This window comes from Glossina fuscipes, unplaced genomic scaffold (genome assembly GCF_014805625.2).
Source record: "Glossina fuscipes isolate IAEA_lab_2018 unplaced genomic scaffold, Yale_Gfus_2 1, whole genome shotgun sequence".
Classification (NCBI taxonomy): domain Eukaryota; kingdom Metazoa; phylum Arthropoda; class Insecta; order Diptera; family Glossinidae; genus Glossina; species Glossina fuscipes.
The window spans coordinates 34657275-34671255 of record NW_023998415.1 but is presented as its reverse complement, the minus strand read 5'-3'; the positions used below and the strand labels follow the sequence as shown (position 1 = coordinate 34671255).

The following is a 13981-nucleotide window of genomic DNA, read 5'->3' as shown; positions in this document are numbered from 1 at the left end:
TGAATAATTGTGGTAGAATCATTGCAAAGGGCGGGAAAAAGCGTCGTATAGCTGGTGTATTCAGGTTTACTTCTTTAAAATAATAATAATAATAATAAAAAAAAAAAAAAAAAAAAAAAAAAAAAAAAATACAATAAATATAAAGAGAAAAAGAGAAAAAGCAATTTTTAAGCGAATTATTAATTAATTTCAAATTTTTTGCATTAGTTAAAAAAAAAAAAAGAAAAGAAAAGGAAAAAAGGAAACCAAAAAGCTTTTTTATATCGCATGCTTATCACAACTTTTATCAAAAGAAAAGTGTCTCTGAAAATATATTTTAATTTACCTCGAATTTCTATTGGTTTGCAGCATGCAATCAGAATTGATTTTTTTACTTTATTTGATTGTAACAATTAATTTGTTTTTGTAGTTAACTAATAAGCTCTCTCTTAAATGCTACTAATGCATTTAACAAAAATATATTAAGTTTTTTTTTTTTTTTGTAATTGTTTTTTGCAAATATTTGATTCGTTGCATAATTGTTTAGAAACTCTATACATACATATAAAAATGTGTAAATCTCTCTATGCAACGAATCAAATATTTTTAACAATCTGCACATAATTGTTATGAACATGAGGAGGAGCAATTGTATATGCAGGTATAACTTAGGTGCAAAATGCATATAATATTAATGGCACACAATAACACTATAGCCAAGATAAGATCACAGATTAATACCTTTTGTTCTCCGAATTGTAGTCTAAATGAATTTTGAGTTTGGATTTATTTTAACATTTATTTATATCAACATATTGTATTAAACAGTATTTTATTACCATTAAAAAAAGAGAGAGACAGCATGAAAAATTGAGAATAAAAAATTTTTTATATATACTTGTATATGCATAAGGCAAACCGTTAATGTCTAGAAATGTCTACCACAGCTGTTACTATGCTTACCTTGATAAACCATCAGTACCGAGAGAAAAAGGTCGAGTCTGAAAATAAAAAACAAATATTAAATAAATAAAAATTATGAAATATTTTTAAATTTTACACAAGAGTAAATCATCATCATCAAGATGTCAAAATGACCGACAAAAAAAAAAGAAATAAATAACAGCACAAGTCGCAACATTCAACCCTAACGTACGCATTTTTGCAACGAAATGTACCAGGACCTGCCTCTCAGTCTCCTATGAGTATCATATGAATAATTAAGACGTTAGTATTTTGTTTTTACGAAGACAGCCGATTTATATATATATATATATATATATGTATATAAAAAAGAAAAAAATTGTATCTTCGAAATTCAAATGGCCTTCAAAGGTTCCAAAGCGACTACTAGGATAATTTTTACTATTACATGCCGAAAACGGACTTTCCCGCATCCACCTATTTCTGTCTGTTAAAATTACTATAGCATTTATATACGTTTAAATGAATTGACAAACTCCGTATCCATCGATATGTAATTTTTCTAAAAGATTTTCTGCTAATCGGCTAATTATGAAAGAAAGCGATTAACCCACTAAACAAGGTTCGTTTTGAAGAAATTGATTTTTTCAACAAATTCATCACATGTCAATTATTTCTTCTCTTTCTTTAAATATTAGCCTGTCATTGATACCTTCTAATCCGTGTCTGTCGCCTGTAGTATAAAGTCTCATTACTCTGTCCCATGAGAAAAGGTTATTGCCTGATGGCATTGCCAGCATGAACAAACTGTTAACTTTTGATGATTTAATTACGTTTCATATACAAATTCTGTCAGTTGGCTTTAATGCTCAACCGGGCTTATTTATTAGTTATTATATTCAGTTATTAAATAAAAAGCGGGCTTAACTGCTGAGATTGATTTTGCAAATCACTTACATTACATTCCACTTATGGAATCAATGTCATCTCATAAATACGCAGATACAACTTTTTAATGTTAAATATAATGCTAAATGACCGGAGTGACGTCAAACTTCTTATAAAGTTTATCCGCATGAGCAACTGAGGTCAAAACTTAGGGCGATAGAGTTCACATTGGTCGTAGCTATAGTGAGTGCTCAACCAGTAACGGCATAACTCTTACCAAGTGGGCACACATCCGCTAGACTACGGCCATACTCCGCAGTAGAGGATATTCCCTCAATTGTTAGTCAATTAAAAAAAATGAAAAAATGTAACTTATGTCTTTCGACTTTTTTTTTACCTAATTATCTAAATTAATCGCTTGTCAAAGCTATTTTAAGAAATTAATGCCAGAGCGCATGAAAACGTCATGACCATTAAGAAAACCTCCCTTTTCATCGTTCAGTGCTACACCTTGTCAAGTTATGTGCCCCTAAGAAAGTACTTTTACTTGTGAATTTAAAAACAAGTAGAGACTTTTCTGCTTTTGTAGTCCTACTGGGGTTATGAAAATAGATTTGGGTTCGCTTGTTAAATTCAAATTAGATTTAAGTATAAGTATTAGGAAACAAACCAGGCCTTTCCTCTCCTTTTTTTAGGTTAAGAATTTTTTGGTTAACTTATCAGGAAGTGTACGGAGAGCATAGAGTTTTCCATTTACAATTTTTCTTGTCAGTTGACTTCGGTCATAAAAACTATTCATCGCGGCACTGTTTATGCTTATGCGAACTCTTGCATGTGATTGTTCATGTAAACACAATGTTGGTGTTAAGCTCGCTCCTCAAGTAGTGTTAAGTTATTTATAAGTTGTCTCTTTCCCACTTACATGAATAAGGCATGTGCATTATTCATTTTTGAGCACACACAACTTTTTGTCATTTAACTAACAAATATTGCCGCTCGTTTCGCTTGCAATACAAAATCACACTCGTACTCGCCTTTCGTTCTTACGCTAGCGTTTTTTAGTGCAAATGAGCGCACATAAGGCAAGACAGCCATCTAATGTTTGAAAATTGATATTTCTTGCGCTCAGCAATTGTTAGTTATGAGAGAAAATTGTTGTTTGAAAAGAAAATTTTGGCTATCAAATTTAAGGTTTCCTTAACATATATATATATATATATATGTGCAACGTTTCCAATAAGTGAGATTATCAGCCGTAAGTGATATTAAAAAGTGATCATACTAATGTCGCATTTCGTTCACTTCTTAACAATTATTGGTTGTGATAGGGAAGAAATCGTCTTCTGTAACGCATCAATTCGACAAAGAGTTCGTCTAATTTAAGACTGCTACTTATCGAGATTATTTCATCGAAATTTTTCTGTAAATTCTATACATATATACGAGTGTTAAAAAATTACAATTGTATAAATTTTATTTGCTACATACCCTTTCCGTTTGCGTAGCTGTGTTGACACATTCTTTTGCTGTCCCTGCTCCTTGTAATTGTTGCATTTTTGGTTTATCAGCTTCCAATTTTTCAATGAGATTTTTTTGCAACCGTATTGTCCGATCACGATCATCGACTTGACCCTATTTACAATTTAGAATAATTAAAATGAATTCAACTAATTAAGTGCAGTTAGAAGTCTAGTAAGAGTAAATCAACAAAGCCTTAGAAAACATACTAAAGAACTAGATTGTAACATTAGTGTAAGACTAAGTTTCAATATAATAATATGCATACATTTACACACACACAGTGTATATATATATGCATTCATCTATTTTAGCGAAATTAGAAAAAAACAAAAGGAAACTATTATGTATCAGCAAGAAATTTCATTTAATAAAAATATTTAATACGAACACGCAACAGAGTTCGGTAAAGCAACGAAATAAATATTAATTAAACAACGATACGGCAAATTAAAGAAAGAACAAAAACTTCATCGTAGAACGTGAATTTAATAATTAAAGGTAAAAAACATGCTCTGGGTTTTGTTTCTATTAACATTTTTTTTTTTTTTTTCTTGTCAACTTTTTATTTTATTCTTTTATGTTTACCCAGGAAGTGTATTTACTGAAGAGAATTTGAGGATGTACCTTTATTTTCATAAGCATGATCGAAACGCAAGTCATGTCCGTTACGGCTTTCAAGTAAAAATCTATTCGTGACAATGCAGATAATGTTGGTTTGTTTCAACAACTTATGCAAACATGATAGCGTTCATGAAATTTTGTTTAGCATTTGGTCAAGGAAGAGATCTGGTCCGTAAGCGATAATATTTTGCTAACAAAAATACAAAAAAAAAAAACTCGGCGTTTCCTAATTATTTTATATAAAACGTGTCGGTCGAATAGGACTGACATATGGAAAATGCTTCGCTTTCTTTCTATATAGGATTGTGATCAAAAGATAGTAAAGATTTCCATTTAAATTGCGTCTAAAGTGAGTTCGTCCATATTTGCACGGGCAGTTTTTTTCTTAGATTATCGACGTCCTAATTGACATTTGTCGATATCTGTCACAGAAATCTTGATTTGTGAAATGTTGAATACAACGCTGCTCCAACAGAAACGAGTGTTTGTGGTCGGTTAAAGCGATTCAAAGAGACCTTTAATCGCGTCGAATAAGTCTACATCAGTTCAAGAGAATCAAGATTTTTAAATGTTCAAATGTTGTTGTCAGTTAATAATTGGTAAGCTTGTTGCTCCGCCACGCAAATATCAATCGATGTTGAAAGACCCATTGCAACTTAGATCGGTCTTACGATTATTTTAACTCTCGAATTGGATTTTCGTTATTTTTTCACTGAAAGTTAAAATCAAATAGTCAGGCACAACCTTTCTATTTATTTGGTTCAGGTAGCTCCGTCTAAGTTCGTGGCATTGAACGTCATTTACAAGTAGGGCATAAAGTGCGAACGGGGATTGTGCTTTTCTGTAGACGAAAGCAAACGAGCATACATCGTTAGGGGTCGGGATGTTAGTTAGTTCGTTAACTGCCGTTTGGAGTTCAAATTTAATGGACATTCATTCTAAATTTATAATTACTTCTGATAACCTATACGTACATCCGATAACAGCTATTAAAAAAAAACAATAATTTATTCAAATAATTGGTACCAAAAGTTTCGACCTAAGCCGAAATTAATCTTTCTCTTCGTTTTTCTTGTTTAACATGTAAAGACCATAAAAAAGAAGTGGATTACAAAAAGATACATACATATATATATATATTTATATATACATTATACATTATACATACACACATACATATATATATATATATATATATATATATATATATATGTACAGTTTTTACATAACTATTAACATGGAACTGCAACTACATTTATATATCTGGCTTTTTTTTGTTTTTATTTTTATTTTTTTGTTTTTGTTTTTAAATTAATTAATGTAAAGAATTTATAACTTGTCGTTTATAGGAGAATATTTACTGAAGGAGTTGGCAACTGAGTTATTATTATTATTATCGTTATTTTTTTGGAAATCAATCCGCAATCAATCACATATCAAAAGCAAAATAATGCCAACACAAAATCAAATCGTAATAACGTGCAAATACCTGAAGGTAAACCACCTGTCTTCGTAGATCAGCTAACTCCTGCATAGGGTCATCGGTTGTCGATGTCGTCAGACTTGCCAAATCAATATCATCCAAGAGTTTGCTATCCAAGCCACAGGACGCGAATAGTTGCCCATTATCATTTTCAAATGGATTGAGAGTTTCCGTCTGTAACAGAAGAAAATGCAAAATTTATTTATTTCAATTACAATTTAACTTCGGCTCTAACAGGCTCGACTGATATTTGTACGATTTTATTCGAAAAATTTCAAATGAAATGGAATAACATTAACGTCGATAAATACGACATATGCGATATAAATACGATAGGTTTACTTCATTTATCATATACTGTCACACATGCACAATAGATCGCGCACAGGTAATACATAAGTTTCTATCCTAACAACTAAGAAAGGACCTAGTTTTACTTATCAACCTTTCGTGGAATTATTTGTCAAAATCCTCGAAATGCGCTTCAATTTCCCTAGAGAAACCTTTCATACTTTCACCGATAATAGTCGCTGGGGATTAGATGTATAAAAGATGGTGGATAGGTGGACAGCAAACCAAACTTCCATTCATCTCATTCTGTTGTCGCAATCGACGGCTCCTTCAGTTGTCACAGTTGTTGGTAGTTTCGAACGTTCACGCTCACCGAGACAACTTGGTATGTTCCCCGAAGTTGCCCTGCGGTAAATGGTGATACAGAGTCCGCACAGAGCGCCAAACTCGTTTTTAATTTCCGTGAATGTTTTACCTTTCAAAAGTGAATACTTAATGACAGCTCGATACTCATTTTTCCCTATAATCAGTCGGAACTGTGAACTGTGACCGCGCCTAAAATATCGTAAATTGTAGTGAACACTTATCAACGCGTATGCAAACATTATTCCCAACTTTAGTAGACAAGTGCTGCTTGCCATCGTCACATTTAGATCGGACACTTTTCAGCAGACAACCTACGCCCATTAATACCCAGAGGACAGAGGACATGCCCTAAGTGATTTGTCGTATTAAAAGAAAAAACTACTAGATAGTACGTTACTTCCAGAAAAATATTATCTATATAAGAAGTTATTGTGTGCCTTCATCTAAAGTGAATGATTGACTGACTACCCACATATGAAGAGAGCTATTCATATTAGAGAATTTCTAAAGAATAAAGTTCTTTAGGAAAGGTTCGTTTATAGACGCATCCGACGCATCTCCAACCACCAACTGGAATTTAAAATTAAAAATCAAGATTGTTTGATTTTGTCTCCGAAACGAAATTGTTAGCAAAAAAAAGAAGAAGCGATCAAGAGAATGAAATATAAATTTTCGTTACCATACGAACTATATATTTATTTTACCGTATGTAGTAAAACTAACCTCCTGTAGGATGCGGCGCAAACGTAAAAGTTGCTTTTTAAAGTGTAGTACATCTTGGATCATGGCATTCCTGAATGATTTGTCATACAACATGAGATCGTCCGAAGAGCTGTGTATATCGCGTTGATGTAAACGCTGTTGCTGCTGCTGTTGCTGTTGATAGTTATGTTGATGGTGACCGTATTGATTGCGTTTCAATGATGAGTTTATAGAACTATTGCCTGTTGATGGAGATGCATTGGAAGTACGCGAAGATGCTGTATTGGCTTTATTGCGGCGCACACTAAGCGGAGATTTGTTGGTGCTGTCGGAATCTTCGTTATTTAGGGTACAATGTTGTTGTATACGTGAGCGATTTAAAAGACGGGTAGCACGTGCTGGCAGATGCGCACTACAATATATAGAATAAAAATGTACATATACATGTAGATAATTATGTTTGTTATGCGATAATTGCTTTTTCTGCATTTGATGCGTAGAAGAGAAATCAAAACAATATATATATATATTTATATATATATATATATATTATGTATATATATATATATATATATGCATTAGATTACATTATAACTATATCAATGAAGCAAACACAACCTAATATATGAAGAGCCCTCGTGTGGTGCACTAGTCGATAAAATACGTGAGTCATTGACGGTATGCTTAGCGGCAGTTAATATAAAGTCACTGCGTCTTATAAATCTTCTTGTGTTAGCAACAGTTGTTGCGGTTGTTCGCACTTCATCCGCACTGGTGTTTGGGCCTTGAGTTGTATTACTATGCAGTCGCTTATAACTATGCACTGGGTAAGATGATGGCAGTCTTATTCTTGTTGCAGTTAATGGAGATGATGCTCTTGAACGCGTTGGTCCATAGCTATTAGTCAAATATACATTTTCCGATGTCTTTAAATCAGTGCGTACACGCCTGGCCCCAACGGGTGATGTGGACCCTCTAGGAGAACTTGCCAAATTACTCATCGTAACTTTAACAAGGGATGGTCTAAACGGTTCAATAAGACACATGCAAGTTTTAATGCTTATGAAATCTTATTTTTGCAATTTTTTTTTTTTTTTTCTTCTTTTTTGTAAGCACACTATGTTCAAAACATGAATGTTCTTTACTCCTATAGTGTTGTTTTACGTCTGTTTTAAATGAGCTCTTCTGGTAACTGATTATGACACAATCAAGACATGCGCACTTCATTTTTTTTGTTTTTTTATTTTTAGTTTTTTTTTTTTATTATTTTTTTAAGCAAAATAAAACATGTGGAATTTATTCTTTACTTAATACACGGCATGCAAGTCCGTCTTAGTTTGCTTGCTTTAATGCTCAACGGCTTTGATATACCGCATCAGGATTTATCCTTCTATTAAGTTTTCATTATGTCTGCGAACGAGAATAAAATCTTAAAGATGTGATAAGTGCGACTATATTTTAGGATAACTATTTTAAGATATTTATTTTTATCTTAAAATAACCTATATGGCTTGGGAGGGAGAGTTCTTTTTTGATTTCCTCAAAATAAATCATTCATAAATCAGTTATTATTAACTCATTTCAAATCTTAATGTAAGCTGATAAAGTTAAAGTCTTCTCTTTCTTTAATCTCAATTATGCCTCCCCCTATCCGATTTAGATAATTAAACCTTTTTCCTTTAGCTCGTTCATAATTGAGTAGTGTACTTATTTATACGAAATTGGAGCACACATTGGCTCGTTTCTTGATCTAGGCTTTCTTTTTGATCACAATTTACAATTAATTTACGTATTGAACGACGCTTAAATAAAGCCAGACCTTCACTTTGTCTAAAAAATTCGACGACTTGTCTATATTACAAACATATTACACAACTATATTATGTACTTGTGTATATGACCTATGAGTATGAGTTTATTGTATGTTCACTTTTTGATCGGTTTCATGCTATGCTTCATTAATATGAATCTTTATAGACACAATCGCTTTGTTTTTCCATAACAAAATTGGTGAATTATTATTACCCTAGATTAAGTTTAACGTTCGATTTCATAAATTGGTTAACAAGTATTTTGAAATTGCTCTCATTAATTTTTCAAATATGCAAAAGAATAGACTTTTGAGCTACTTTAAAAAAAAAAAAAAACAGTATAGCATAGTTTTAGGGGAAAATATTTTTTGGTATAATCATTTATGGAAATGTCGATAAAGCGATATTTCAAGCATTATATCGTATTTACGATAAACAGCGTGGTATCTTCAAATTTTTCTTCAAGTCAATAATCAAATCGACAAAGAAAAAATGTGCCTTGGACCGACTTTGGATGCCTTTGTTAATGAATCGATTGAAATTTTCTCCACCGTAGGTTTTTCAAATAGTTTTATTAATTATTTGAATAGCATTTCAGGTTAAGTAAATTATGAATGAAAGTATAATCAAATATTCGCTTTTTCTCACGTTATTTATATATGTTCACTATTGTGTTCGCACGTGTTTATGCTCAAACCTGATCGATGAAATTGATCTAAAGGTAAAATAGTGAAATTTGCGATATCTTATCTCAATTTTTGCATGAATTCGAAAGGGAAATAATAAATGAGTAGGAGAACGCTTCAATTTATTCTAAATCTCGTAGAGTAAGGGTACAATGAGGTACCGAATAGTATATTGTCCTCTTATTGTAGCGCATGAGTAAGGCCTCCATTTTTAATATTCATGCTTGAAGGTAAACTCAAAGTAGCTATCATAAGTTATACCCTCATCGAAAATTTATATATTATGCGGGACATACAAGCATACTTTGCTAGCTTGTTATTAATTAAAAAAAAAGGCAGAGAGATTTTGCAGATGCAGATTGCACATCAAAGCTCCATAAATATAATGTACATATACTGGATTAGCAAGACTCGTAGATTTGATACAACTCAGTCCGTCTGTCTATCAAAATAGCAAAAATGGATTTACACGAAATGTGATGTTTAAACACGGCACGCAGCGTAACTCAAACAATTTTGGTATTTTCTCATCCGGGCTTTCTGCACTGTCTTTTAAATAACATCCTCTAAGACATTTTCAATAAGTCAATTTAAATATTTTAAATATGGATTTAAAGGCCACCGGATAACTTAGATCATATGCTCGCCTATATTGAAAACTCTACCGTACTTGAAATTTGAATCCGAGAACATGGACTTGTTAATCGTGATCCTTTGCCTATTCGGCTACCCATTCGGATCAATAATATTTTTTTTTCTTAGTCGTAATGTGAATTTTTTTGATTCATTCATTCATGTATGTACATCACTATAGCTATTTAGGGTAAATGGTTTCTTATTTGAACCCAGTTGCACTCAGTGCAACAGACTGCCTGAAATTAAGAGTGTTTCGCGAGAATGGACTTCGGTGTTAACATTTTTTAACATTTTTCACAAATGATTTTTTAAATATTTAAATGCCCGCCTAATAATTAGCATCACTCTATTATGTTCACTTATGCCTTAGTCTATTTCGAAATGTTGTTGTGTTCCCGAAGTTTTGTGAGGTGTTAGCTCTTGTAAGAAACAAACGAACGTATAGTGAGTGATCAAATTTGAAATTAATTACCTTCATTTTAACTGATCCGAAAAGAAGAATTTTTTTTTTTTCTTTTATATACAACGGTTGTCAGCAATCACTGCATAGTAAATGTTAACCGCAAGAAACAATGACAATAAAGAAAATTATTACGGTATGTGCAGGTTTCGATAACGATCATGACTGTATAACCTTTATGAATATTGTCATACCTTGCACATGGTTTCCCATACAATTCACTCATTCATTTACGTCTCTCTCGGTACGAATCATTTTCAAAAAGATATATTAACTTTTTTCTTTGGCAAAGACACATATTAAGACACACAAGAGTATAGATCTTCTACTAAACATTAGTTATCGGTTTTTCTTCGCTTCTTAACAAAAGGTCTTATCTATGATAAAATTAAATAAGTTAACATTTTCTTTTTATGCCCTATACCAACTTGTGGCATAAAGTGATGCATGCAATATACCTTGAAGAAGTTGGGATAGACCGACTTTTTATTAAATCGATCGATTCAATATCATTATTTGAATCGTAATTAGATTCATTTGTTCGTTTTTCCATTTGCTCGCCCTGTTTTTTTTTTTTTTTTTTTGTTCTTCCTATAGGTTGCAATTTTGAGGATGTTTTGATTTTGAAATTTGGCACAACGACGTGCCAAGGACGTTCGAAGAACGTACGCTATTGAAAATGCTTCGGATTGGATCACTTTTTCGATCAGTTCCCCTACGAGGCGTTATTTTGAAAGGTCTTTTTATGAATACCCGTAGGATGCTGTAGGGTGGTTTTAACGGTGGACCGGCCCTGTTCCATTCTAGTGTTTTTACTTATCTCAATTTATCTGCATCTTATTTAAGCTATAATATATTGTAAAGATTTAAGTCATTTCTGAATCGCGGCAACCGAAAGGAAATAATTTTATTCGCGGAGAAAGTGCTTTTCACACTCAACACATTACGTGTTAATAGTTGTTTTTGTAAATATTTGCTTTTACTTTTTATTGAATTGTTTTTCGCTTTTTTCAATTTCATTGATGCAGAAATTCATCTAGTTATGCAAAACTCATATATGCAGCATAAAATTGTACAGTCAATAAATACTCGAAAATATATCTTTGATATCAAATGAATGAATGAAGGCAGTCAGTCCTCATTCAATATTTTCAGTTAAGGGTATATCTTTAGGTTATGTGGATGTATGCAATACCCACAAAGAGTTGAGGTAGACCAAGTTTTTATTATACGATTATTCGATTCAGAATCACTCTCGTGATCTCTCCCATCTGCAGATTGCAATTTTTGAGTTGTTTTAATAGATTTTGGTACACTAACGCGTTTCGATCATAGGAAAAGCGCTATTGAAAATAGTTCGGATCGGATCACTTTTCGGCCAGAAAAAGCCGTCTTTTGAAAAGTCGTTGCATGAGGAAGCGTACGGTCGTGGACCACAATAGCTTTTTTGTTAGGTGCTTGCATTCATTTTGCGAGGCGATTTCCACAGTTTACATAACCATTAAATTCGATCATTTTGACCTTTCTCTACCTACAATGACAGTTCTCCATTTAGTATTATTGAGAGATTCATCGTACGCCGATGCCAATCATGGAACGCTCAAAATTGCAGATTCGACTCTCATTATTCTTGTTGTTTAATTTGAAGAAATCTACTGCCAAAGCTACCGAACACCTCCAAAAGCTCATGGTGACAGTGCTCCATCATATAGCAATTGTCGGTGTTCGTTTCAGCGGTTTAAAAGTAGTCAGTAACAACGAAAAGCCTGGAATTGTATGACTTATTGGAGCTCAACCTCTCCAAGCATTTTCAAACAGCTTAGCAGTTGATGATTCAACGCATTTCCCGACGTTTTCATGCGATGGGTAAGATAGAAAAAAGGAGAGAAAGTGGCTATCATGCGGTTTGACGGAAGGATACATTGTTGCAGCTCGATTAGCTCAATTAGGAAGTTCTGCCACACCCAGTTGACTCAGCAAGCATGGCGTCTTTCGATTATCATTTGTTGAGATCCATGCAGCACGCCATCCGCCAAATTGAAGAATAGCGAAAATGGGTCAGTGGGAGGATCGTTACTAAGCCAATACACTTTCTTTCGACACGATATCGCCACGTTGCCGCAAATATTGTAAAATGTCGTAGAAAATGATTGAAACGATTGTACGCACGTCTCTCGATAAATGCTATTTTTACATGAAAAATACTCAAAATTAACGCAAGCATCCAACACTTGCTGACAATGAATTATTAACTCGTTGTCTAATAAAAATAAAATCTTTTTCATTTTACCTTGAATTTTGTGATATATGTGTTACATGTATAACGTATAACACGTCACTCAACAAGGTCAAGGGTGGCAAATAGATGTCACCGTCATTGATGGATTCATGTGATTTAAGCTGAATATGTCAAAATTTCATGCCATTGCGGCCATTAGCTTACATGCTGAAGTTGTTTTAATGCTGCTACTTTTGTTGTTGTAAAACAATGGAAAATTTTGATTTTACTATAATTATTATTATAATTGATTGAAGTGCTTGGAATGGATTGGAGGGATGAGCACTGGCAACCAAAACCATCGGCTCATTAGTATTATTATTATTATTACAATAATTCTGAAACTCTTCCACTTTCGGTCACATCGTATTATTGATAGTATTGGGTAATGCTTAGTGTGCATGTTAGGTTTGGGCGGATGTATGTAACATCCAAAAGGTAGCATGATAAACACACCTTTTATTATGCTGCACCTAACGATTTAGAAACATGTCTGCACCTCTGACCGAATAGCGTCTGAAAGTAGGGGAATAATAAAAACGTCTTTGACAACTCAGTCTATGTTTTGTACCCTTTCCCGTACAGGGGCTCCTATGAAGAATGCTTTTATATAGAAACAAGAGAACATTTTTGATATATTAGTGATGTAGAGTGTTTGCGATCGGCTTTTCCCGGGCTATAAACTTTTTGAGTTGTTTTTGTTAGAAACATTATAAGAATTTATGTATATATATTGTGTCAAATCTGTCTGTAATTAACTCTGTCGCCTGAAGTGATCGCAGTAATTACATTCGCTATAATACTCAGCACGATTTAATAATAAAATGTTCGCTCAACTTTCGAAATGTTTTTATTGCAGACTCAAAAGCAAGCCGGTGATAGCCAGCAAAGAGTTCGCCTTAAGTCTAATATAACTTCTTTCTCCTTTCGTTGTCTTACGGTAACGGCGAAGAAATAATTTATTTCAATGGAATTATTTAAGTAGCTGGAATCACATTATCAACCTCTTTTTACATTATTTACAATCACAGGTGCGATTTTCATATTACATACATTATTACATATATTATGTATATATATACATATATATTTCATACTCATGCATATTATATCTTGTATTCACATGTACACGAGAGCATTATCAATATATGTAATTGTTGGCAGATAATAGTGGTCTTTTGGCACTCTATATAGAAATTGGATAAAGAATTTGATCCAAAAACAATTTGATATTTACACGGTTTTAGCATTTGTAACTTGGCTTCACTTTTATTAAGCATACAAACAACAAACTCATGTTTTTTATTTGCGATTAGCTTGATTGCTTCAATGCGT

The 13981-nt window shown here is 32.8% G+C and overlaps 2 protein-coding genes across 2 annotated transcripts in view; both read right to left on the bottom strand.

Moving 5' to 3' along the window:
• Positions 1–397, bottom strand: part of LOC119644912 (uncharacterized transmembrane protein DDB_G0285607-like) — a 1996-nt gene extending 1599 nt beyond the window's left edge. Inside the window, exons 1-2 of the mRNA XM_038044656.1 lie at positions 326–397; positions 1–72 (exon numbers count right to left, since the gene is read on the bottom strand). The exon at positions 1–72 is cut by the window's left edge and continues 330 nt beyond it. Of these exons, the coding sequence (XP_037900584.1) occupies positions 1–72; positions 326–351 (98 nt within the window). The 5' untranslated portion in view covers positions 352–397. The remainder of the gene's footprint in view (positions 73–325) is intronic.
• Positions 398–409: 12 nt separating this feature from the next.
• LOC119632502 overlaps positions 410–13981 on the bottom strand; it is a 41150-nt gene continuing 27578 nt past the window's right edge. Inside the window, exons 10-14 of the mRNA XM_038025434.1 lie at positions 6797–7187; positions 5438–5590; positions 3280–3423; positions 943–980; positions 410–742 (exon numbers count right to left, since the gene is read on the bottom strand). Of these exons, the coding sequence (XP_037881362.1) occupies positions 607–742; positions 943–980; positions 3280–3423; positions 5438–5590; positions 6797–7187 (862 nt within the window). The 3' untranslated portion in view covers positions 410–606. The remainder of the gene's footprint in view (positions 743–942; positions 981–3279; positions 3424–5437; positions 5591–6796; positions 7188–13981) is intronic.